We start from the raw sequence: 27,359 nt of genomic DNA on the forward strand, positions 1-27,359 counted from the left end.
GACTGGTTCCTTCATTTGACCAGGACTGAAGTGTTTCTCAGGACTCTAGGCTTTCAGTGCAAAACTGGGTCAGTCTCAGGCAAACTGCTGACTCACTTTCTGAGAGGAGTCCTGGCTCTGTTATCAGGTCTTTTTGAAAGTGGGAGGTCGGAATACAAATCAGTGTCTCCACTTTTCAGAACCGAGCGTCACAAACACCTGGCTTTGGAGCACAAGCCCGACCTCCCCAATCTCCTACTTCCGGTGCTTACCAGAGTCTATGCCGGATCAATTTTCATCTCTTCCAACCCATCTATTAAAAATCCTGGCTGTGACTATGGATAATTAGGAGAGTAACCTGAAGAATGGTGTGCCTTCCTTATTTTTAAATACCTTCTGTATTTATTGCCCAACTATTGTACTTATGGCTCAGCATTGGGTTCAGTGATGTTCCACACTAGTGCAGACTTTGCTCACCGCCAGTGTAGAGTTGGGAAAGATGAATAGACAAGCAGTTAAGTGGCCCTGGCCAAAAAGTTTGTTCCGGTTCTTCCATAATAAATTTGTTCGGCCAACTCAGTACATAGCTTAATCCTTTCATCAGGCCAGGCTAAGAAGAGGGTATAGAGTTGGAATAAATTCTGTTAGTTTTACACTTCTCACCATCACAGATTGCAACTTAGCTTTATGCTAAGTAGTAATATGAAAAAACAACTGCATGCTTAAATTTTTTTAAAGGTTATGCTCCATTTACAGTTATAACAAAGCATCGGCTATATTCCCTGTGTTGTATAGGACAATCTTGTAGCCTATTTTACTCCTACTAGGTTGTACCTGTCGTTCCCCCCACCCTCCATATTGCAACCCCTCCTCCCCACTGGTAACCACTGGTTTGTTCTATATATATGTGAGCTGCTTCTTTTTTGTTATATGGACTAGTTTGTTGTGCTTTTTAGATTCTACATGTAAGCAATATCGCAGAGTATTTGTCTTTGACTTCTCTCTCTTAGTATAATGCCCTCCATCTATGTTGCTGCAAATGGCAAAATTTCATTCTTTTTATGGCTTAGTAGTATTCCATTGTATATGCATACACCAAATCTTTTTTTAAAAAATTAATTGATTTTAACTGGAGGATAATTACTTTACAATCTGTGGTGGCTTTTGCCATACATTGACAAGAATCAGCCATGGGTGCACATGTGTGCCCCCATCCTAAACCCCCCTCCCACCTCCCTCCCCATTCCCATCCCCCCTGGGTTGCCCCAGAGCACCAGCTTTGCGTGCCCTGCTTAATGCATCGAACTTGCACTGGTCATCTGTTTTACATCTGGTAATATACATGTTTCAATGCTATTCTCTTAAATCATCCCACCCTCGCCTTCTCCCACATAGTCCAAGAATCTGTTCTTTGCATCTGTGTCTCTTTTGCTGCCTTGTATATAGGATCATTGTTACCATCTGTCTAAGTTCTGTGTATATACTGTGTTAATATACTGTATTGGTGTTTCTCTTTTTGACTTACTTCACTCTGTATACTAGGCTCCAGTTTCATGCACCTCGTTAGAACTGACTCAGAATGCGTTATTTTTAATGGCTGAGTAATGAGTAATATTCTCTCGTGTATATGTAGCACAACTTCCTTATCCATTCACACATCTTCTTTATCAGTTCATCTGTTGATAGACAGTCTGGTTGCTTCCATATCTTGGCAGTTATAAATAATACTGCTGTGAACATTGGGGTGTATGCATCTTTTTGAATTAATTAAAAAAAAATATGCCCAGGAGTGGAATTGGTGAGTCAAGTGGTAGCTCTATTTTTAGTTTTTTAAGGAAACTCCATCTTGTTTCCCATAGTGCTGTACCAATTTACATTCCCAACAACAGTGAACAAGCTTTCCCTCTTCTCCACCTCCTGACTTTGTGGTTTTTTAGAAAAAAAAAAAAAAAATTGAAGACTGTCCTTTATACTGCTAACGTTCATAGTACAGAGACCCTCACAATGGCTTGAAAAATGCCTTTGCTATTGAACAAGTAGGGTTATTTGTACTGAACATTGAGAACTAGGAAGTTAAGTTGCATTTTATGCAGATTTTTCAGTATTGTATCTTAGCCTTGGTTTAGGTGTTTTGCTAAAATTATACTCTTCCTATTATCCTGCTAAAATATTTGAGCCCTTCTTCATCAAAGAAGCATCTTGGATCTCTTTGCAATAGGGGGAAATATTACTCTTTTCTCATACTAACCTCCCCTCAAAGCAGCATTTTAAAAAAAGACTATAAAGGATTTTATATTTCAGAGGATCATTGTTCCCAAGTTGGCTATGAACCAGGAAAAAAGTTCTTGCCCCAAGCTTCTCCAGTGTTTGACAACCAGACCTGCCCCACTGCTCCTGACTATGCCAATGAAATCTTAGGGGAATGTTTTGGGTGATGGTGATTCTTGGTGTACATCACAGTCTTACGTCAGGATCTGACATCTTAGAAAAAAAAAATTGATTCTGAAAATTCTCATTTTCATCTTTCTAGTGCCTCCCAGTTTTTCTTTACTTGTTCAGATAATATTTAGAACACATAATTTGGAAAGTTTAATTTGTGTTGCTAGGGCAACCAGAAGACAGCAGTAGAAATTAAACCAACGCCAAGGAATTGAGAGCACAACTCCTTGGATGAATCTTGGTCTTGTCTGATGCAAGATCTACTGGGAGTGAGGCGAAGTCTCCACAGCTCTGGATAGAGGCAGAAGCCTAATTCCTGAAGCTCCTCCGAAAAGCACACCATCTTCTCAGAAGTGGGAAATTTCTTGTGTTTTTCCCTCTGTTTCTTGTTTGATGGCACTCCTAGTCTACTTCTCATCTCAGCCTGGTCTGCAGATTTTTTCAGAACAAAGGAAGCACCGTAAGTTACACATCTGGATGACTAAGTACTCCTCAAATGGATAATGTGAGGATCAAATGTAAATGAAACAGGGTTTTTGAAAGTTGTAAAGGATTACACAAATGTTAGTTATTTTTTTCCAACATTTGGAATTTGGGGAAGAAAAGAAAGAAGAGGAAGAGAAAAAAGGAGAGGGAGTATGGATTTTTGATCTTAATCATAACAAGGCTTTCGATGAGCAGAATAGTATCTAATTTTTTAAAAAATTGCATCCTCAAAGGCAGGAAAAGGTGAAATATTTGACCTCAATTGCTTGATCCTCAATCAGCAGTCCAAGCTTCACGCTCCAAACACTGACTTGTCTTTCTTAGACTAATCTCTTGTTGTTTTAGGAAACATTCAAAGAACAAAATACACAAGATATAGTGTTTTTAAAAACATTTTTTAATGAAGAAATAATTCCATTCCAAAATATAGACACACAATTAAATAGTTTAATCACTTCAAAATATAACATGTCCCCAGGAGGTTCCAACACACACACAGACACACAAAACAATACTTAACAGCAATACAAAAAACCCATACAATAGTAGTTTTGTTACATACCCATGAATGTTGTGAAATCTTTAGTGTCTCTGAATTGGTTACTTCAAATGGCGTCAAATTACAGTAGTCATAATTAAAAATGTCTTAGAGTTAATTAGGATATGATACCTCTGATTTTCTTTTTTCCCCTCTTTTTGGTTCAAAGGTAAAAATGCCCTTTTTTCTGAGGGCATGGAGTTGTTTGTGCGGAATCGAACCAAGGTGACTGCAGCAACCAAAGGCTGCTGGATCTACAACGCCTACCTACAGTTAACAGCCAAGAACTAATAAGGGTGGACAAAGATGATCCAAATAAAAGCAGACATCAGTGCTAAATTATGAGGCAACAGTTTGGCTCATGCATATAAGAAAATACATAGTATATCACAACAAAGGCCACACTCTTATGTAGTTCAGTTCACATTACTACTTACAAATGAACCTTCCCTGTCTTATAGTAGATCTCTCGAGAATCCATTTTTCACAATCTCCAGCACATCTCCCTCTGACCAACCACATTTACCCCGACTTCCGTCCTGACCAACCACAACTGATTCCTGAATCCCCTACAGTAGATTTCACCCTCCTCCCTCCCTCCATTCACATGGTGCCGTGGGGGAGGGTTGGCTGTGTTAGACCAGTGCTCATTAATAGGGCATCACCTCTAATGGAGATGGATGTGCAATTCATCGTGGAACAAGAAAGAAACAACCCTGGCCAGACAGAACTGTACCTAATGGACAGGACAGGTGACACCTGCTGGGTTTGCACTTAGAACAGGCCCCAAAAGTAGATTTGGAGAGCCAAGGAAAGAAACCCGCCCAAAAACACGAAAACCCAAAATAACGCACGCCATTTTGTCTCGTTTACAGGACAGGGGTGCTTGAGTCTGGTCTCAGGGCTGACGTGGAGCTAAGAGAAAGAACAGGTGGCTGGTTAGTCAGGAATCGGTCATTGGCAGCAGTTTCCAGAGTCCTTGCAACGACTTCGTAAGATGGGATCGACAACCGTGTGATGGAATTGGCAATGAACACTATGATGCGGGAAGGTTACCCACAGAACAGTCCAAACCTTAGACAAACACTATGATGCAGAAACACAAAATGATAACATCTGTCAGCTCGGTCCAGGTAGTGGCTGAATGCCACCTGCAGGGTCAGGGTTCTGAGACTGAGAACTGCCCAGCTTTGATTCAGAGCTGACAGCCATGTAGGTAGCTGGGATGTAGTGGTTTTAAGTACTGAGTATGAGGCACCAGTGGCCACCTGCTCCATCTAAAGAGGTATGGGTTCACAGAGGATGGGCAGAGGGAAGGAGATGAACATTAAGATACACCAACAAAACCTGCAATAACATCCCTCTGTGCAAAGAAATCTGAGAACTGTGCAGTTGTGTCCCTTTGGTGTCAGCCTGTTCTCAGGGGCATTTGTCAGGCTGGCTCTCCAGGGAAAAATGATTAAGTACATCAAGGGGCAGAATGCGCTCCTTGCTAATGCCAACCGAGAGATTTACTAACCCCAAGGCAAGTGATTTTGTTCCCGAGGGCAGTCAAGGAGGTGGTGTCTGACCCAACACAGAGATGGGAGCATCTGAGAGCCCTCTGAAAAGGAAGAAGGAAGAAGTTGGGATGTCACTTCTCAGCGGGGCACCCACCAATTACTGACTCTGTCGGGTGGGAGAAAGCTTCTGCCAACCCTGGAAGCAAAATTGAATCACTCAAACTTTGATGATGACTCAGAACCTTTCTTACTTATTCTGAGTAAGGCCTTTTCAGAGATTTTATTACACAACTTTCTTCTAAAGCAGTGGTTCTTCAGCTTCTGCATGCATCAGAATCACCTGGAAGGTTCAAACACAGATGACGGGGCCCCAACCCCAGAATTTCTGATTCAGTAGGGCTGGGGTTAGGGCCTAAGAATCTGCATTTCTAATAAATTCCCCAGGTAATGCTGGTGCTGCTGGTCCAGGGACCACATTTCAAAGAACCACTGTTATAGAATGATGTTCTCTTCTTTCTTTTAAATGAGAAACAGGAATCCAGAGAAGCTGCCAGTTTAAGGATAATGCATCTACTGTGTTGCAGGATTTTTATTTCATCAAATCTTGAAACAAAGTAGAAGATTATTTTTTTCATTTCCCCAGAATCCCCAAGGGAGGTCTTTGGTGCTCCCCAAAGAGGGCCCTCAGAAAGGACCATCAACAGAGTCATTCATTCTCCCTTCCTTGACAGTTCTTTTGCACATCAGCTTTTCACAGAGTGCAAGATCCCAGCTCCACTTAGGAAAGCCTGTTTCCTCTCACGTGACCACAGGAGGCTGCATGCAGAACACCAGGTAGCCAGCTAAGGCAAAACACATTCAGAAAGAAAAGGAGAGTGAACGTTTGCAAGCGCACTTTAAGCCTGTACATTTAAAGCTGAAAGGCCTCCAAACGACCTGATGGGGAACTGGTGGATGAGCGGTGCTGTTAGAAACATGCTCCCTAAAGCTAAACCGAAAGGAACCAGCCGTGGAAGAGCAGAGATAACTTGAGTCCACTGGGGGGGATCTTATGGCACCTGTGGTTTATAAACAGCTTTAGTAATGAGTATTTCAAAACAGAGTTCACAGTTTTTAAGAAGATCTGTGCTGATTTTAAAAACTAGATTCTATATAATTTGAATGTTGCCTTTTTTTGGAATATGATCTCTATTTGGAAAAAAAAATATTTACACTAAATACTATGGCTGATTGGTTAAGAGTATCTTGAAAGAAAACAACCCCAAGTTGGAAAGAAGCCGCAGAGATTGGTTTCTCCTGGTGGGTTTGGTTCAAGCCTCAGTTCTCAGAGACTTGGAGACAAGTGCAGACTATGCAGGCCAAGGACCCTTCTTGGCTTTGGGGCTCTAAGTCTGTACCCTCAGGAACCAAATCCTTCGGGCTCAGTGAATAACTGCAAATGGTTGTTATTTTTTTTCCAGTTGCTGTGGAAAAAAAAATGTACAGTGTATATAATCAACTGTTTTGCTAAAATCTCAGCGAATTCAGAAATGAAACTCCTAGCTATAAACAGTGTTAGTAATGTCGCTGTAAACTGATCAGGTTCAAATATCATGTGCAAAGGTAAGATGCTCGTTAATACTGCCATTGCCAGTAACAGCAGCATGGGATTTCAGCCTGTGTTTTCATTTCGAGGGATGAGCCATGTTACAGAAGATGTAGCTGATAAGTTAGCTTTGAACAGAAGTCTTATTTTTGTTTTTTTTCCTTCTCAAAACACACGTCTATGAACTACAAAACTTAGAACAAAAAGTTAGCTGCACTATAGTCGGCAGAACACAGTCTTTAGGGGGCGGGGGTCTGTCGGGAGCGGCTGCATGTGGTGGGTCCTCTCTTCCATGAGCTGAGGCTGCTGCCAGGCTGCCGTCTTCTCCTCTGGGGGTGCAGCTCTGTCCTTCATCACCAGCTCTCCTGTTACTTGCATCTGTCTGACTATAGCTTGCCTGGGAATAAGCAATGTGTAATTTCTTTTTTAAAGATAGAAACTGTTCTCTAAATTAGAGTTATGAAGCTTAGAATCCTCCCTTTCCCCCACCCCGAAACACACACACACACACACACACACACACACACACACACACACTCCTTTCTTCCTCTGACAATCAGGAATGACCGTCTTGGGACACTGGGCTACTGCACCTTCTGATGGAAGAGAGGACAAGAATCCTCCATGCTGAGACTCCTGCCTAGTGGGCACCTAAGGCATCTGGAAGGTTCAAGCAACATAAACAGAAATATCTGTGTTGTCCTTTGGACAAGGAGATGAAAGCACTGACTCACCATCAGAATGCCTTGCTAATTTTTTTTTTTTTTGCCACGCTAATTTAAAAAAAAAATCCACCTTTGATCTTCCATCCTCTAATTTCTGAAGTTAGGATGCGGCTGGCCAAGGTGAGTGGAGTACCATGTGGCCAGAGGGATGGAAAAGGGACCAACCTAAGATTTGAGTGTGCCAAAATGGGACCATGGTGGACTCTAATTCGGGTGCTAAGCGTTATGTGTATCGTTTCTTCCCACGTGGCTAGCTGAAAAGCAATGAAACAGGTTTCTCTGGATTAACTCTTGTTAATGTGTTGGTAAGCGCATATTTATCTTCAAAGAGGCCTAAGGATTTTCTTGAGCAGAGGATGGGTCTTCCATGTCTCTGGTGTTTCATCTTTTGTCCCTTAGTCATGTAGGGCTCCGGAGAAGGCAACGGCACCCCACTCCAGTACTCATGCCTGGAGAATCCCATGGATGGAAGAGCCTGGTGGGCTGCAGTCCATGGTGTTGGTATGAGTCGGACATGACTGAGCGACTTCACTTTCACTTTTCACTTTCATGCATTGGAGGAGGAAATGGCAACCCACTCCAGTATTCTTGCCTGGAGAATCCCAGGGATGGGGGAGCCTGGTGGGCTGCTGTCTATGGGGTCACGCAGAGTGGGACACGACTGACATGACTTAGCAGCAGCAGCAGCAGCAGCATGTGGTGCTCTGCTTCATGGATGCCTAATTAACTCTGAGCTGATGAAATCGACTTTAGGACCCTTGCAGAAGAGATGCATATATTTGAGGATAATTTCTGGTCTTGCAGTATAGCCAGAAGGTTCAAGTGAATAGATTTCAACAGATAACTGTTCTACAATTTCAGCTGTCTTTCTGGGTTTCATCAAGAAAAATTACAGTAGGGTAGAACTAGCTTCAAGGATGAAAAGCTACTAGTTCCTGCAGTGTTCCAGATCTTAAATTAATTTTGTCTGACTTGGTGATTTGGTGACAGACTGGCTTATATTTAAAATCCTGTGCAAGGCCAGCTAGGTAGGTAAGGATGCAGAAAGTAGCAGAGGTCACAACTGTTTTAAGTTTTATTGGAAATAAAATTTGAAACAGAAGATTAAAATCTTTGGCATTTATGGACAAGAACCAAATACTGCTTTTATCTTGGTTTATGTCCAGGGCTGGGGTTTCCACTGTGGCTCAGTAGTAAAGAATCTACTTGCCAACGCAGGAGACATGGGTTTGATCCCAGGGTTCGGAAGATCCCCTGGAGAAGGAAATGGCAACTCCACTGAGAAAGCTCATGGACAGAGGAGCCTGGCAGGCTACAGTCCATGGGTGGCAAAAGAATTGGACATGAGTTAGCAACTAAATAAAAAATGTCAAAGGCATTTTATTAGGCTTTTTAAAGAAGTATATTTTTTATAAGAACTACCTGCTGATGTTTAAATAATGTGCATAACAAAAATGATCAAACTGCTAGAGTTCAGAGAAAGAAAATGCTATGAAAGGAAACATCTTGCTCCTCTGGGAAAGTAACTGGAGTGAATATTTTCAGAAATTGCTCTTGGGAACTTTTTCACTATAGTCATGATGAATCAGGAGAACTTGTGGGTAGTAGTCTCAAGTCCAAGGGAGACAGACTAAAATGTATTCAATAAGATCTTTCCTTTTATACCAAAAGGGCCTCACAGCTCAAAAAATATATTTCATAACAATTACACCTTGATTTTTACTTGCCTCATCTTAACCTGAGGACCGAGACAGGAGGTCAGCAGTGTTTCAGCTAGAATGTATTCATTACTAATTGATACATCATTTAGAAGACATATATTCCTTTTTCAACTTAGCAGCCAGGGCTGAGTTTCCTCTCAACTGCACTGTAGACTTATGAGATTCCAAGGGTGGGAATAGACAGAAGAACTAAAGTAGTTACAAGTCCTTGGTCTTATGCAGTCATGACTGTGAGAGGTGTATTAGCTTTGAATTGTAATGTGGGACATCTAAATGGCCATGAGCTGGAGCCAGAGAAACCATCAGACTCATGGGACAGTGTAGCTGAAGGTGTGTCAAATCGTAGCACAAAGCCGAATTCCAACCTTATTCACCCAAGTAGAGAGAGCAAGCTAGTTCTGAGTCTTGGGGGTTCTCATACACTCACATAATAATCATTGTCGCTCCCAGGGACTGAACTGCTTCTAAAGCACTGAGCAGAGGGTTAGACATGTATGTGTGTGCTCAGAATGAAATGATAGTGTGTCTGCCACTAGGTTAAGCCGTAACTTGGTGTATCCCAGCGCGTACAACTCCTCTGTGAGGTAGGTATTATGATACATGTTGTACAGTGGGAACAGAGGCTCATAGAAGTCTAAGCAATTTTTCAAAGATTATGCTGCTAGGATCTGATGGAACTCATTTTTGAAATCAGTCTGTTAGAGTCCAGATCCTAAGCTTCAGACAACAATAGTCAAGTGGTTCTTGCCAATAAAATGCTAGTCTCTTTAAATTAAACAAACAAACAAACAAAAAACTACTGAGAATTTCCCATGTATTTAGGTAAATCTCTGAAGGTAGGGGATCACAAGCCCCAGAAAAGGTATTTTAAATTAATTTATATCTTGCTGAATTCCATGATGGGTGTGAATCAGCTGTTCCAAAAGCGTAAGGCTGTGGAAGCTTCCCTTTGTGCTTTGCTTCTTTCATTTTCTTTAGTAATTCATGTTCTTGATTTCACTGGTTAAGGTGCACACTTTGATCTTTTGGGCCCGAAATACAGCAGGACTAAGGAGCTGACTCATTTCTGCAAGTGCTGAGCAAGCTTGCATTTTTCTCTCTCAAGTGCCAGAGAGGTTGAAACCTTGGATGCAGTTATGGATCAGCAAATTGGCTTTATAGCCGCACATTTATGGGGCATCTTTGGGTTATAGAAATTCCTCTGCCAGTTTTCCTAATTTATAGAGTAAAAAGTGAACTCCCAAGGTTGTCTGCCAAATCACACTGGACTAGAAAGATATGTTTCATGGCCCAGGATGATTCTTTGCTGTCAGCAGGGGGAGAGGATAGTATACCAGAGAAAAAACGTAAGAGAGAGTGATTGTGCATGTAGGTCACAAGTGATCGGAATCCAAGGTACAGTGACCACATTTCCTCCTAAATAAGTGGATACTTACTTGAGAGGAGAGTGATAAAAGGATATTGCATTCAACCTTGCAAGCTGACCTGCGGGTGACAAAGGATACAAACGAGAAAGGTGACATGTCAAGTCTGTGATGCAGTCAAGCTGGTGAATTATTTGGTGGGAAGCCATGCAGAAAGATAGATAGACAGACAGACAGACAGAGAGAAGCCAGGGGACGAAAGTAACATTCTGACCCATCCAACAGCTTATAGAGCAGTCAAGGAAAAACCACTTCAACCTTCTCCAGGGCATAAAACACATGGACCCGTTACAATCTCTTTGCCCTTTTCTTTGTCTTTTCTTTGAAGTCACTGGTTGTAGTGAGGAAAGGAGAGAGAGAGAGAAAGAGCTTAAAATCTGCCAGAGATGGCAGGAACTCCAATAGAAGCTGTTAATAGAATTTCCTTTCATTTGGCTTGTATCAGGTTAAATCTCTAGTTCATTGAAATAAATAAAAATCTAATATCTTATATGAAATGACTCCTTTTCTTAAAAAAAAAAATTAGAAATTTCAGTTACAGTTGTCACCAAAATCCAGACACTAGTGTGGGCTCCCAGAGGGAGGTCTAATAGGCGCCTCTAACAACATGAACCATAATATTGATTATTTAGCCACCTCTCTCTCTCCTTCTGTGCAGCAGGGCCCAAAGGAGATATATGTAGGAATGCCACCCCTCAGAGTTCCCAGAGACACCCTGGGGCTTCATCCGGGCAAATTTCCTCCTGTGGACAGGCCATAGAAGTTGTAAAGAAAAATGCCCTCCCTGGTGTGCACTCGAGGCAAGTCTGATTACGCAGGATTCAAGCACAGCTTTACATATCTGGTCACTCTTTGTTTACCTAGGCCTACATTCTGAAGTTATTTCGAAACACAACTGTTTTGGAACATTCCAAAGAGGCGAAACTTCTGTTTCATATTGTCAAGGTGGGGTTAGTAGGCTTCCCTCTTGCTCTGTTCTTCTTGGGAAAATATTTCCAAGCAATCTACAGATGTATGAGCAGTAGATAACTTATTTTATCGGCTATTCTTTCTTCCAATAGCAGAGTAAGAGAAGCTACTGCTCCTAAGATGGTGGAAAAAACTTATCTGGATATTGGACAGAAAGCCTGACCTGATAAAAATAACCCACTGGGGCCTGGTGAGGGGCAGTAGGTCTCAACCATCCAAATACCCCTGTCCTCCCAGAACCCCAGCAAGACGCAGGGAGGGGAAACATACAAGGTAAATAAACGGGGCAGTAGAACAATCTCCATGGAGAAAATGTATCCCCGTAAGGATAATATTATTCCCCATCGCATGTGTTATGTCAGGTGACTTCTCAGATGGATTATCATGCTATCCAGGATATATGACAATCTGTCCAGCCACACCCTGCTGAATGGGGGCCTGCAGTTCCCCCAACATGTCTAGCTGAGGTTTCTCACTCTTTGACTTCTTAACATTTGATACGAGGCAGGCAGGGAGGGAAGTTGAGGACAAGTGATTCAAGGACAGAGGTATACTTATGCTTAGTCAATTTCCTGGTGCCCTGTGGCCCACCCAAGGGCATAGAATCCCAGAGTATTCATGGGGGACTGGTTCCAGGATACCCTCATCCTGCAGATGCCAGTATCCATGGATACTCAAAGTCCCTTCCAGTTGAACCTCAGTACCCACAGATCCTGAATCTGCTGATATGGACAGCCAGCTGTATCTTTTCTTTAAAAGTGTTTTCCTAATGATCTTGGAGGGTCATGAACTATTTATCACCATGGAAGGCCTCTTTTCATTTTCCAGCTCAGAATTTATAGGAAAACACGGTGAGTGACAGCTATAAGAAGCATTAAACCTTTCCCTGTCTTAGAATTCATGGGCTAAGGAGTACTGTCAGAATATTCCAGAAAGGGAGGGTGGAAGGAAGGAGAAGGCACCAAGTTTTGGGATAATGTGAAAGATCCAGCCGCCGAGGGGCGGGGGCCGAAGTGGTGGGTGGTGTGGGGTGGGCTCTCGGTACCTGGTAGGCTTCATCCTGTAGCTTCTGTTTTAGGTACTCCTCCATCTTCAGCTCATTCTCCAGCTGCCGGACGGAGTCATCTTCATAGTTCTCATCCTCTGGCCGCACGTAGGGGTCCCCGTCTTCTGTAACCCTGGGAGTCAACCACAGAGGGTGTTTTGGAGCAAATCTTAAAAGGCAAATATGAGTGGAATCCCTGTATTACCTGCTGTTCTGGGGGCACGTTTATTTTGTCTCTAATTCACTTCTTTGCTTCGATTTACTTCAATTTAGGATTTTCTTTGACATGATGAAAAAAACTTGAAAGACGCTTTGGAAGTTTGGAGAAATATATGATCAAGTTGTTCTCATAGGCAGTTTTTCTATGTCACCTGTTTTCCTAGAGTTTCCTGGAATGAGTTGCCCTTTAAATGTTTGCCATTCTTAAAAAAAAAAAAGCAGGCTTTTGAGAGGATACAGTTTTCCCAATTTGGGGGCTTAAAAAAATGGAGTCCAAGAACACTTTCTATAAGGAAAGTGAGCCCTCTAGTGAAATAATGTCTAAGAATATTTGTTTGTAATTTAATTCTCTTTGTGTTCTGCATGTATATAGGCCCATGCACTCATGTGCTGTATTTTTATGGTAGAATCAAGGCTCAGAATATCAGCCAATCAATGTCAGGGAGACTAATATTCTAACCCACAGCTCTTGATCTTAAAGATGTATACTCTCTCTGACTTTAAGAAATCCATTTAAATTGTCCAATTCCATCATGAAACAAATGGATAAGAATGATCTCATTCGCTAATGTGTGACTCTTCATCTATTCATCCAAGAATATATAAAGTTCTTCCTGGGACTGAATATAAATTTACCGCCTAAATCATATGGCTAAAATATTCTCGGGCTAAAACACAGTACATGCTTGGATAGTACAGATATTAAAATATCCCCTAAAATGAAAAAGAGTGGTCAAGTAGAAGTTTCTGGGTTGGAACATAAATGCCAATGTTCATGTTTATTTATATCTGTACGACATGTTCTTGTTATTTTTAGAGGTTTGGGGCCAGCCTAAATAGGTCTGCAAGGCCTCTATAAACTTTCCCTTCCCAACCCCCACAGCCCTGCCACCAGCCTGCCAGGAACGGCAGATCGGGTGGCTTTAGCTACAGTCTTGGATCTTGCGACTGGATCAAGAAAGTTTTAGGTCGCCACCATGTAAATGCTCAATTATAAAAAATCACATAGACACGTAATTTACCAGACTGAACTGATCACAGTTCACCAGTCTGAATAACAAACAAATCAAATCATTTTAAATTATAGAGGGAAGGACAAGAAAGCGAACTACAATTAAAAGCAGCAGCCTCCTGCCACATAAAATCATAACTGTTTTGTTTTGATATTATGCTCTCTGCCTTTTCACAGCTGGCTTTCAAACCATGTCTATTTATAATTTCCCATTATTACTGGTCTTTTAACTCACTCCTTGGATGGAGAGTCAAAACACCAGAAAGGCCTCTGGTTAGTTTCTTCTTTGGGTCTTTAAAACAGTTTATTTTTGTAGACTAGTCTGCAGTTTTTCTCATGTTAAGCACCACCACCCTTCTGTAGCTTTTTAAAAAACTGCTCATCAACTCCCTTTTCCAGCTTCTGAGTGAGCCCTTGTCCATATTTCTCAGAACTCCACTTATTTAACTTTCTTCATTTTAGTCTTTTCCCTCCCAAGCTGGGCTCTGCAGGTCTGTCCTTGCTTAGCCTTTGTTTCTCAGCTTTAACTTTTTCTGCCTGACTACTTTGAGCTGATCCAAGGTCCCAGTCTAGTAGGGAATGTCACTGATTCTACTGGCTCCTGTCAAGCTACAGAAACCTAATTGGGTGAAAATCTTTGCAAAATGTCTTTTGAAGGTCAGATTTATACATATTCAACAAGTCAAGCAAATTGGACTTCTTTATAATGAGATTTTTATACATTTAGTTATTCAAATCACAAGTGCATAGATGATGTTTATATACTCACTTTGAACAGAGGCCTCTCTAGTATAACCAGGTCCCTTAAGAGGGAATCTAGTAAATTCGGAAGATGGGATGATTTATCTTCTGAACTAGTCTATGAGTTCTGGGATGCTGGGAGTGATTTTTGACACTATTTTGTATCTAACTGGTTGAGTGCCTTGGGTGGGCCAGGATCTCAACAGGTACTGGTTGGTTTTCATTACTGATACTCTGGAAATTGTTAGGAGGAAAAGTCACAATGAGAAGTTGAAATGAAGCACCCTTCTACCTGGGCTTCCCAGGGGGCGCTAGTGTAAAGAACCCATCCGCCAATGCAGGAGACACAAGAGATGCGGGTTCGATCCCTGGGTCAGGAAGATCTCCTGGAGGAGAGCATGGCAACCCACTCCAGTATTCTTACCTGGAGAATCCCATGGACAGAGGAGCCTGGTGGGCTGCAGGCCATAGGGTCGCACAGATTCAGACATGACTGAAGTGACTTAGCACACACACACCCTCCTACCTTTTCTGGCAGAAAAGGAAACTGCGTCATTCCTTTCCAAAATGAAAAACTAAGCAACCATGTTTTTATTTTCTTATGCTCCCTGCAGAATGTCCTGTTGCTGAAAAAACACCCCCCAGGCAGAAGATACTCACATGTCCCCACGCATGGTGCTCGGGGTAGCTCCACCGTGAAGGTACCCAGGTTTTCGGGCGTGGATTTGTGCTAGAAAAGCTTTTTCAGAGGTTGGTGATGGGACCAGATCTTCAAACTGAGTCCGTGCAAATTCAGAATCCACGTTACTATCAGTTTCACTTCCCACCTCTATTAGGTACAATTGAAGAAAGTAAAGAATATCTTAGATTTTTTTATGATCAGCCAATAAAGGGCTAGGCTTAGCAAAAACTAACCTGTGCTGTGTAAAACACTGACCAGCTACTGTACACAAGTCAAATAAGTGTTCATTTTTTTTTCAAAATGAGAATTGATATTGACATGAATTACCATAAAATCAGGAAGACTCTTGAAAGTCCCTTGTACTGCAAGGAGATCCAACCAGTCCATCCTAAAGGAAATCAGTCCTGAGTATTCATTGGAAGGACTGATGTTGAAGCTGAAACTCCACAATTTTTGGCCACTTGATGTGAAGAACTGACTCATTTGAAAAGACCCTGATGCTGGGAAAGATTGAAGTTGGGAGGAGAAGGGGATGACAGAAGATGAGATGGTTGGATGGCATCACTGACTCAACAGACATGAGTTTGAGTAAACTCTGGGAGTTGGTGATGGACAGGTAGGCATGGCGTACTGCAGTCCATGGGGTCGCAAAGAGTTACGACTGAGCGACAGAACTGAACTGAACCATAAGATCATTTAGAATACAGTATTGTCTTTTTTGGGCTTCCCTGGTGGCTTAAATGGTAAAGAATCTGCCTGAAATATGGGAGATCTGGGTTTGACCCCTGGGTCAGGAAGATTCCCTGAAGAAGGGAATGGCAACACACTCCAGTATTCTTGCTTGGAGAATTCCATGGACACAGGAGTCTGGTGGGCTACAGTCCATGGGGTTGCAAGGAGTTGGACATGACTGAGCATCTCACACACACACACACACACATACGCATATTGCGTTTTTTAAATCTCAATAATGTTATAAGAAATTTTTGTCTTAATAACTGACAATTCTCCAAGCATTCTGTTTTTCCCCCTCTTCATTAAAACTGTTGTTACTTTTGCTTAATATTATTGGGTTGGCCAAAAGGCTTGTTTGGGGTTTCCATGAGCTATTAGGGAAAATCTACTTTAACGTAAGATAAACAAACCTAAAATACTACATTCCCTTAATATTTCAAAGTACTGTAAGAGTATAAACTAAGTACTTTGAAACATCCACAATGAGAATGTCTTCATTTTATTCATCATTTGCTAGGGCAGTGGGTATATGCCACTAACCGTGATATATATATATTAACTACTGTCATTTTTATCCTGTCTGGTAATCTTAATCTAAAATAACAGCAACAATTTCAATTGCTATTATTTTAGGTTAATTTTACCATTTCATTATTTTAACTCTAATTATAGAGACTTTCAGAAATTTAAATCCGGATTTTTTTTTTTTAATGTTTAAGTTTTATTTTTACAGTTTTTGTGATCTCAACTACATGACCACAGTCCTGAAAAACAGTCATATTGCTCATAGGGCTTTCATGAATAAATGAAATGTATTCCTAACTAGCAAGATATTTATTTGTGTATTAACACTGTTAAATTTTTTTAAACTCAGTATTATTAGGATAAAGAATACTGCAATTTTATGCTATATATTTTCTGGGAAGATCTTTCTTTGGTGATATTGCAAAGGTGAATTTCAGTTTGTTGTTGTTTAGCAGCTAAGTCACGTCCAGCTCTTTTGCGACCCTATGGACTATAGCCCACCAGGCTCCTCTGTCCACGGGATCTCCCAGGCAAGAATACTGGAGTAGGTTGCCATTTCCTTCTCCAGGGCATCTTCTTCTCCCAGGGATCAAACCCTTGTCTCCCGCATTGGTGGGCAGGTTCTTTACCACTGAGCCACTTAGGAAGCCCAAATTTCAGTTTAGCTTCATTCAAATAGCCATGCATCCCAAATTAACAGGGTCTAAATTAGTAAATAAGACATTTGACCTTATAAACTAACTTCAGCATCATGTCAAATTGGGTCATGATATATTTAACAGTGGCTACCTTGGAATTCTGGATTTTTAAAAAATTTTATTTTTAATTGGAGGATAATTACAATATAATGCTGGGTTTTGCCATATATCAACATGAATCAGCCACAGGCATACCCATGGGATTTTGGATTTACAAGTCAATTTTAATATTTTTCTTTATTTTTTCCTGCATTTTCAAACTTTCTGCATTAAGCATGTATTTGTAGTCTTTTCATCAGCAAAATATAAACAGTACTAAAAAATCTAATATCCCAACAAAATGCCACATAGATCTTTAAAAAATCTTTATCTACGTGACAATGAGAAGTTCTCTTTTAAACAGCAAAGTTGTTTTTAATTGTAAATAACTGGAATCAACCTAAATATGAAACATTAAATGAATAGTTAAACCAGAGTAGTTTAGCTTACAGTAACTGGTATTTTCTTCTTTATACAATTCTGAGTTATTAGCTATTTTTGGAGTAATAAATAAAGTTAAGAATAGACCCTGATGTTGGGAAAGATGGAAGGCAAAAAGAGAAGGGAGTGGCAGAGGATGAGATGGTTAGACAGCATCACCAATTCAATGGACACGAATTTGAGCAAACTCTGGGAGATAGTGGATGACAGAGAGGCCCAGCGTGCTACAGTCCATGGGGTCACAGAGAGCTGGATAAGACTTAGAGACCAAACAACAACAAATAAGGTTTGAAGATAATTCTGAAATCTCCAGAGGTCTTTCTTAAAAGTTTACCTACAAAGTTTTAATTATTAAACTCAAGATGGTCTCACATTTCTCACTCAGACAATAAACATCTTAAGATAAGAATGCACAGTTTTCAGCTAAAAAGATTGCACCTAAGTGTTTTATGAGCAGATCCCTAACAGAAGTTATGGGCCCTTCTGCAATGAGCAGACAGATAAGAGGGGACCAGGGACTTACCGGAATTTAACTCTTTCACAAGAGAGGACATGGTGTTCGTGATGGAATCTGCCGCTACTAGCAAGTCATTTCTTAAATTTCTTCTTGAGCCTTAGGAAAGAATGATAACGGGAAAAAAAATTCAAAACTCTCCTTTTCCCCCAATTTTTATGCTGTTTATCACTCCCATTGAAATTCTACAGCAAGAAAACTTCCAAGACTTCTTTTCAGAAGTGCTTTGGTTCATTTCCTGAAAAAAAATTACTTTGTGTTCAGGGCAATGGCCTTTGATGTATGAAGACATGGCCACTGGTGGGGATTCATACAATCTATTGTTCAAACTGGGACAATTTTACAAGTGAGAGGGGTGCTATTAGTAACAAGAATGAGGACTTCTCTGGTGGTCCAGTGGTTAAGACTTTGCTTTCCAATGCAGGGGGTGCGGGTTCAATCCCTGGTTGGGGATCACATGTCTCACAGCCAAAAAACCAAAATGAAACGGAAGCAATATTGTAACAAATTCAATCAAAGTTTTAAAAATGGTCCACATTAAAAAAAAAAAATCTTAAAATAAAAAACATAACAGGGTGACCTGGCACAAACAGGGATGGTTGCAGGTAAAACAGCACATGTGATCACCCTACTTAAGTATTGCCCTTATAGATGAAAAGTCTGGTTTCCCCACTGGAGCTGTGCCTTCCCAGCAGCTGCTACTGCTGTAGCCACTACCTGGGCTGAAGCGCATCAGATTCTGGTCTCCAGAATCTCAGCCTCCGGCTCCTGGCAGAGCTCCCCAAACTCGCCTGACTATTTCAGGTACCTCTTGGGAATGGGAACCCTGTGCACCGACTGTCCTCAAGGGGTGGAAAAGGGGGTGAGGATTCTTACACCTGCTGCCAAGACATGGGCAGAAGATGTATGCCAAGTACCCTGACTTGGAACTTAGGTCATATTTCTCTATGGTTGAGAAAGATTATTATGAGATTTCCATCACACTAAGGGTTCAAACGGGGGCTTCTCTGGTGGCTCAGTGGTAAAGAATCCGCCTACCAGTACAGGAAACTTGTGTTTGATCCCTGGGTTGGGAAGATCCCCTGGAGAAGGAAATGGCAACCCGCTCCTGTATTCTTGCCTGGGAAATCCCATGGACAGGGGAGTCTGCTGCGCTATAGTCCAAGGGGTCGCAAAAGAGTTGGACGTGACTGAGCAACTGAACAATAACAGCAAGGGTTAAAAGGATATTTGTGTGCTGGCCTGGGAGCGGGGCAAGGAGCCCAATAGAGGGCCAAGTCCATAGTATGTTTGAAAAAGAGGCTCAAGATTCCAAATACGTGGCTTACAGATGAACTTCGGCAGGAAGAGAAACACCCTCGCGGCACATACATTGCTAGAAGAGGCAGGGGTGGGAGAAGGCTGTTTGTCATCTCCCATCACTCTCTGCCCTCCTCTGTGAACTGTGGGGGCCTCGCCTCCCAGCCCCAGAACACAGAGGCAATGAGTCAACTCTCTAAGGCATCTGGAAGGTGACTAAGCATCCTTTTCGATTGCCTCTGTGCTAAAGAGATGGGTTTGTTTACTCTCAAATCTTGAGTTTCCTTTCATGTAAAAAGAAGAAAGCCGGAAATATCCTGCAGGATTTTCAAATGGATTACATTCATATAATTTTCTAGGGATACTGTTGGAAGGATTTTTTTCCTTTCCCTTAAGGAGCAAAGGCTCATTAAAGAAAATGGGGCAGGGCAAGAGAAGCCAGAAGATAAGATGGTGAAGGGATGAACATATCAGCGTAGGGAGTTGCTAAAAGGTCTTGCAGGCCTGGCTTTGACACAAGCCACAGAACAGTCTAGAACATCTTTGGTTTTGGCTCTGATAACTGTAGAACACACAATCCTTGGCGACTTTTTTTTTTTTTTTGTCACATAAAGCAGAACACAGCAAAGTAATAATGATAATAACAGTAATGCCACTTACTTTGTGCAAACGCCTCCTGTACGTCTCCCCCTACCCCCGTAAGTGAGTCCTGAGGCATGTGGGTCGGGGTGGAGCAGGCGGACGCGGACCGCACCGGCATGGGGATGGGCCTGCTGATGGTGTGGCTAGGGGAGGAGCGGGGGGAGCCTGCCCCCTGGGTCTGGAGAGACAAGGCAAGTCATTAATTTGTTTTCCCCAAGAAGATGCCAAATGCCCTTCCCAGTGCCTCTGTTAAATGTTAAAAACCGTGACAATGGAATTCCAAAGCGAGTTGAAGTTCTGGGTCATGGGGATGGCAATGCTCAACCTGAGATGCAGGTGCAGTTTAGGACCTTACTGGACATGGTCTGAAATTTGGGTTACAAACTGAAAGCTGAGATTATTAGTACCACATTCACTGTTCTACGTAATATATGAGATGTTTGCCCATGTAATGAAACTACTGTTAAGCGGTGATAATTTCAAGGTGTTTATTTACTCCTTGAAAGAAGATCTATACAGAATAAAAAGACATTAGGAAAAATTTTAAATATAAACTCAGAGACTATTTGGGATGGATGTGGTATATTGCTCTTCCTAAATTTTCAACCAGTCTGTCCTGCCATCATCTGCAGAGGATAATTTATAGTGCCTATCATATCATGCCATATTGTGTGTATTAAGTCTCAAATTAAGACTCAAATGAGGTGTAAATTGTTTAGTCCCTACTTTACAGGAAAAGTTGACTGTTGAACTGCTCTGATTCAGGGATTCAAATGAGGATGAGAAACATAGAAATTTTGGTTTCCAGTTTGGGGGTAATGCTTCCTATAGGAATTGTCTTTCTCTTCACCTATGAAAAAGCAATATTCTAGCAGTAAGAACAGTGGGATTTAAAAATGAGTGAAGAAAAAGGAGAAAACAACTTTAAAGTCATTTATCTCCTCACTTCAACCCTCAGCAGGAAATCATTCTGAGACTTGTCACACCTTGATTTTCATAGGTTCGGCTCTACAGTGAGGTCTCTTGGAATCCTTATCTGTTTTAATAATTAGTTTACAAAGCTAGTCAAGTCAGCACAAACATGAAAATGTAAGATGTGCATATATAACAGATTAGATGTTCACATAAATTGCGCTCCAGCCCATTGGGGCTGGCCAGGGAGAGTGAGGACTGTTTCACAGCAAGCTCCAGAGATTCATCATCACCCCATTCAAACCCCAGACATGCACCACCAAAGCAGCGCTCTCGAGTATTCCATTTAGGTCTTTGCTGTGGGTTCAGCTGCTTGCAGTTAAAACACACAACATCAATCCTATAAAATGCCATGCTGTTAGCTTTCCAGTGCTCCAGCATCACACATAAAAGTCAAATCTATAAATTGAGAAAAATCCAGAATTAAAAATGAAGCAAAACAGAAAATAACTCATGTGATGCTTGAGGCGCTGAGGATTCCACTCTTTCACTCACAACAGTACCTTGGAGTGGCCCATGAGGCCCAGAGAAGTGAAGTTTGCGTGCTGGTGATGCTTTGCAGCCCCTTGCCCCAGCCTTCTCCAGGATGGACCTGGTTTCCCTTAGTGAACTTGGGCAGCTCAAGGTCATTACGGTAGACTCCTCTGCTGATGAGTTACCTGGACACCTCTCTGCATCTCACACCAATAGGTGGTGACTTCACTTTTGAGTCATGCTTCACCATGTACAAAAGGTTTTCACATACATTCCCACTGGTGTCTCTCCATGACCTACTGAAGTAGGTCCCATTGTGTTAAATGTGCCGTCATGGACCACAGTGCTCAGAGAGGTGAAAACAATTGTCCAGGAGATGGGGCTAGAGTGTCTGGGCTGGGGCCTGAGCCCAGGTGCTCTGCCTGCCCTGGGCTGTGGATGGCCTAGATGGCCTATGGCTGGTGGAGGGTCCCTAAAGGAGACAAGTGTTGGTCAGTTCCCCTGAGGTCAGGCACCTCTCCCTGGCAACCCTCCTGTGCATCCTTTCCAAGACAGGGCCCTTGGAAGGGCTCCTTGCCCCTTCTCATCTGTTTTCTTTACCAAGGACCCAGATGCAGCTGGCAGGAGGGGCTGGCCATAGGAAGCTGGACAGGGGGGTGGAAGAAAGAAGCCTTCTCTTGGCTACACAGGGTGGGTTACCTTCTCTACCCTGGAAGTCACATCCTCTTCTGTGATAGGAGGTTCACAATAATAATAAAACTCCACTCTTTTATGCAATTTATAGCCTCAAGAGCATATCGGCATGCCTTAGTTTGCTTTATTCTCTCACTAATAAGAGCTAGGCATGATAGTAGCTTATGTCTCAATAGCAATTGATAGTCTAGAAAGCACCTTAATCCCATCTATTTCACTTAATCCTCTCAACAACCACTTGAGGTATGAGTACTCCCATTTCTCAGGTTAGCAAGCTGAGGCTCAGAGGTCATAATTACCCAAGGTCTCTGAGCTAGTGAAGGATAGAGGTTGAATGGACCCTCGGCCTTTAGGCCACAAGGCCAGGGTTTTCCTACATCACCACAGCTACTTCTCAGGATTGTGGGCACTGGGACCAACCTTCGCATGCTTCCATCACTGTTGCAAAACATACTGTCACCAATGTTGAAAGGGTGAGCTACCTAAAGGCTCGGAAGACGTAGGACAAGGATGCACTGGGGAGTGTGTCGGAGCAGTGGTCTAGGGTTCTCTGCTGGGCCATGCAGTAGTACCTTCTAGTTACCGGCTCATGGAGAACAGTGTGAGTGCCAGAGTGGCAGAAGAGCCTTCGGGCTGTTTATCAATCAGTTCAGAAACACAGGCCCCCCAGTCTCTTATCTGCAAATGTGAAATCCAATGGGCTACACATGTAGTTTCCTAACTGCTATGAGGCTACTTACGTGGTGTCTGCACTGTACTGAGTTTCTAAAACCAGATTCTGAGTTCTGGAGCATCTCTGGACCCAGTGATTTTGGATATGGGGCTGTGGGCCTGTGTTTCAGTATCCGATGTTACTGGGGCTGCAGTGCATGCCAGCCCTGCTCACACCTGTGCCACCGGGCTCTCTACCATATGATGCTCCTGGGGCTGCTGCTGCAAGGTACCACAGGGCACCATGCCACCTTTGGGTACCACACTGGCCTCCGCTCTCCTTGCTTAACTCCATGTCTCCAAAGCCAACTTTCCCTACCCCCTTCTGCCTGTTTCCTGTCTTCAAAACTCCCATGAGTAGTCTTGTGTTAAGAGAAAAATAACAGACTGTGGTTATGCTTAAGGGAAAAACAATTGACTGAGTCTAAATTACACCTATGTGTGAATGACTAACAGCTACTATCTCCTAAATGAATCTCTAATTGGTGCAATTACAAGCAGTCTGACTGTGTGAAGAAATTAGGTGGATGATTCGGTGCTGAAGAAAAGATTCAGCTGCATCTTTTCCCCAGTCATGGCTAGCCTTTACCCAGACCTGGGGGTAGAATCCTGGCTCCCTGGGTTATCAGGGCCCACCTCCCTATGTCAGCACACTGGCCAATTTGAGGCACAGTAGACACCAGGGGCTTGGCTGGTGGCTCAGATGGTAAAGCATCTGCCTGCAATGTGGGAGACCTGGGTTTGATCCTTGGGTCAGGAAGATCCCCTGAAGAAGGGAATGGCAACCCACTCCAGTATTCTTGCCTGGAGAATTCCATGGATGGAGCCCGGCAGGCTACAGTCCATGCTATCACGAAGAGTGACTAACACCTTCACTTTCAGACTTACTGCTGGGAACACCAGCTTGGGCCTTCCTGACTGCTGTTCTTACTGGGCCACTAGCAAGAGTGAATATGGTACAGTTTCATTTTCACAGGTGTATCCTGTAGAGAACTGTGGCCTCTGGCCTGGTCATGAGGCATGGCTGTTGGGTAACAACTTTAGAAGAGTTAGAGTGAATAATCTCTGTGAACATCCTCTTTTGGAAATTACTCAGTGATTAATGGGGCAAAAACTTAAGGGACAATGGTCCATGTGGATCAATATATAGATTTCAAATTCCTGAGGAGAGAGTTGATTTATGGAAGAAGGAAACCATTCATCATACTTGGCAAATTTAAAATAGCTCTCTTCCCAGAGAATAAATGAAAAATTCATTTCTACCCTCCATTCTCTGAGAATCCACTCAACCTGCTGTTGTATCAATTTTTAAAAAGTCTGACAAGATCCATAAATTTTCTGATTTTTTTCCAGGAAGGATTTGGGTGTCCACTCCATCCCAGAAAGGAAGGCGGTTTCAGGGGAAGTGCCCAGTGTCACTTTGTGGAACCAGCACCGTCTGGAGGAATGGCCGAGCAGATGGTCAAGAGACAAGGGGAGGTGGTACTGTGAACTCTCCCCCACCCAGGTCACCCGCTTCCCGAAAGTCAGCCTCTCGGGTTTGGTGGAGAATGCAGCGCAGTCAGGCCTGCCTGATTTTACGTGGCCTCCTGTTTAGTGACATCCAACCCTCTTCTCATCCTTTCTTGCAAACCACCCTGATTATCATCACAGGGCTTCATGTGGGGATGCAGATGAGGTGCCTAATTCTGATTGGTCAGACAGGAGGCACCAGGGGCCTTGCATCTTACAGCAGAGATTTCCAGGCAGAAAAGAGGAAGCACTGTGGGAGACAGGAGAACATTCCAGGGCTTGGAGTACCAGGGAAAGGCTTGGGGAGTCTGCGGGCTACTGCAGACATGCTGGGGAAGCCAGTGGGGTTGATACACCAGGCTTGCTGTGAGGAGTGGAACAGATGAAGCTGGAAAGAGCTGGAGCCAGGTGTGGGGGCCTCCAGTGTCATTAAAGGGGCTTAGCCTTTATCCTGAACTAGAGGATCATTTTGTAAGGGTTTTTAAGCAGAGAAGCAATTTTTACTTTTTGAGAATTAGTTAACAATCCCTAATTTAAAAGAAGTGTGAGAGATAGAGAGAAAGAGAAGGAGGAGAGAGAGAGAGAGAAGAGGAGAATAGAGAGAGAGAGAGAAGAGAAGAGAGAGAGAGAGGCTGGGGAGGTATGGTTTTGAACACAGATTTCAGTCGTAATATTACAGTCGATTACTTCTGATGTGAATCAGTCCCACCCCTATTCATTCTTGATCACTTCACTACTCCATAGGCTACCCACCAGAGAGGACGAGCAGGGGAGATGATGGAAGGTGAACCGAAACTGGTAAAACCTATGATTTCTGACCCATGCATATTTCACAATGTTTGGAAGAGGCAGGAACCTAAGTGACCACGATTTCCCCAGTGAATTGGGCCATTCAGTTGCAAACAGAGAATAGAATAGAACAGGAGATGGAATTGGAAATGATGTGTGACGTTCTTCCCCTGACTGACACACTTAGCTAATGTGAGAAAGAGTATATGTGTGTGTGTGTGTGTGTGTGTGTGTTTGTAAAATGTGGGACAAATTAGAAAAGCTCATATATTCTGATGTATATGTGTACACATACATACATACATTTATCCTTATATCTTATATGCCCAGAGCATTTTACAAAGTGCTTTTACATCCATTATCTTTTTGAATCTTTACAACAAGCCTGAGAGCCATGTATTATCAGTATGTTTGAGATAAATTGCTAGGAAGTTCATTGACTTACTCAAGATCTTAGAGCTTGGACCACCATAACTCAGGGCTAACTCCAGTAATCTTTCTAAGAAAATTATTATTGAGATTCTACTTTCAGAACTCAAAGTCAGGATACTTGACTTTAGACCAGGTCATGGTATTTGGCACTGGAAAGATACTAGAAACTCGGGAACATACCGTCACTGCAATTATATCCCAGCCGCCTTCATTATTAAACTTTTTATGAGTGTTCTTTTTATGGTTCCTTCAATAAATCTTAAAAATACACAAAGAAGAAAGAGGGTAGGATAGTTTCGACTCAAGTTTGTAAAAAAATTTATTGCTTATGAGACCATAATCATCATCATATTATATTACAGGCACTATTTCTTTTTTAAAAAAAAATTCATGTTCTCTCCTCAAGGGGAATAAATTCATGCATTACCTCGAACAAGAAACAGTATAAGTAGGAATTATATATACCAGTATAATAAAATACATTGAACCACACAGACTTATGATAAAGCAAGTAGAGGTTATTAAATCAAGCACAATTTGTTGTGTGTGGTGTCTTAAATCTGATTTTACAAAGAGACTGTCCCCAGAGGGGAGAGGCTCATAAATAAAAACAGAATTTAGAAGCAGACGCCAGACTAAAACTTCTAAATTCTCTCCTTAGATCATGTTATACTACGAAAAGTCTATAAATTCAGATGGCATTTGTTTATTTCCTTGTAGAACTGCCTCTGCAGGACTGGGACATATGGGGTTCTGTCTTTAATTCTGACTGAAGGTCAGCATAAGAATCAGCCACATGAAATCTACTACTGCATGTGTCTGCTTTATTATTCACTCCTCCTCCAGTAAAGCTCTGAGTGAAATTTCCTTTTTATATTTTATGCCAACAGAAATTTTGGCCCCTTGAGGACTGACATTTCTGTTCTGATAAAACTACCAATTATGTTTTCCCTTTTTTGCCTCATTACTAGAAAGCCCAGAGTAACACCCCTGTCCCTTAAGATAAGCATATTTGCATTTTCTTTACTGTTTGATTTTTCTATTTCTATTTTATGAAGTCATTGTTTTTGTCTTTAGTTAGTTGTAAGCTGCCTTGGGTCCTTTTGGAAAAGAGGCTTGACTATAAGCAAAGACATGAGTAAGACTGTAAAGACTCCCCCGATCCAGACAATGCATTGCCGACATCTCTGGGTGTTGCCAATAGTGGTCCTTAACAACCTAGGCAGCGATAACCACTGCTGGCTGACATTCAGTGATGCTGCAGCTGTTGAGGGCTCAGCGGGGAAGGAGCTGGAGGGGAAACAGGCAGTAATGCAGTAATGGACGCTGCCATGGTTTGGCTCTATGCATCCATCTGTTTATGAACGTCCTGGTCCACTGAGCCTTTCAAGAATGCGTTGCCTTGGAGATGGAAGAGAGAGGGTCCCCAAAGGACAATGGCTAAAGCCAGGCTGACTGACTGCAGGGTGGTTACCTTCTGCCTCCACTAGGAGGAGTAAGGTTATAGTTGAGCTTTCTTTCTATTTTCTATGCACATGCTGAGTAAGAGACAGGGAAGAAAAGAGGCTGTTTGCAGGAAAGGACCATGAGATGGCATTTTTCTTTACCATGATCTAAGTGTTTTGTATGTACAATAGCAACACCCCAGGTATGAATTTATGGGCAATTATACAGGCAGCAAATGTGTGTCCTTTACCCAGGGGGGCTGTCTCATTAAAATTTGACTTCAGTTTAGTGAATTAACTTTGTTCACAAAATACAAATAATGTAATACATTGTTTTTATTGTCTGACATTACAGATTCGTTTTACACTTT

At 42.2% G+C, this 27,359-nt stretch overlaps 1 protein-coding gene across 39 annotated transcripts in view; it reads right to left on the minus strand.

The window, feature by feature from the left end:
* Positions 1-3,280: 3,280 nt before the first annotated feature.
* The window catches only part of DTNA (dystrobrevin alpha), a 434,483-nt gene continuing 410,404 nt past the window's right edge, over positions 3,281-27,359 (minus strand). For 17 of the 39 annotated variants that reach the window (XM_069568764.1, XM_069568760.1, XM_069568744.1 and 14 more), the window contains 5 exons: positions 19,979-20,138; positions 18,029-18,118; positions 15,046-15,214; positions 12,414-12,546; positions 3,281-4,357 (listed from right to left, as the gene is read on the minus strand). In XM_069568764.1, coding sequence (XP_069424865.1) covers positions 4,217-4,357; positions 12,414-12,546; positions 15,046-15,214; positions 18,029-18,118; positions 19,979-20,138 — 693 coding nt within the window. In that variant the 3' untranslated portion in view covers positions 3,281-4,216. Of the gene's footprint in view, positions 6,927-9,772; positions 9,966-10,407; positions 10,461-12,413; positions 12,547-15,045; positions 15,215-18,028; positions 18,119-19,978; positions 20,139-27,359 lie in introns of those variants that run through there. The other 22 variants (XM_069568778.1, XM_069568767.1, XM_069568781.1 and 19 more) reach the window with 6 other exon arrangements.

Source organism: Ovis canadensis, chromosome 23 (genome assembly GCF_042477335.2).
Source record: "Ovis canadensis isolate MfBH-ARS-UI-01 breed Bighorn chromosome 23, ARS-UI_OviCan_v2, whole genome shotgun sequence".
NCBI lineage: Eukaryota > Metazoa > Chordata > Mammalia > Artiodactyla > Bovidae > Ovis > Ovis canadensis.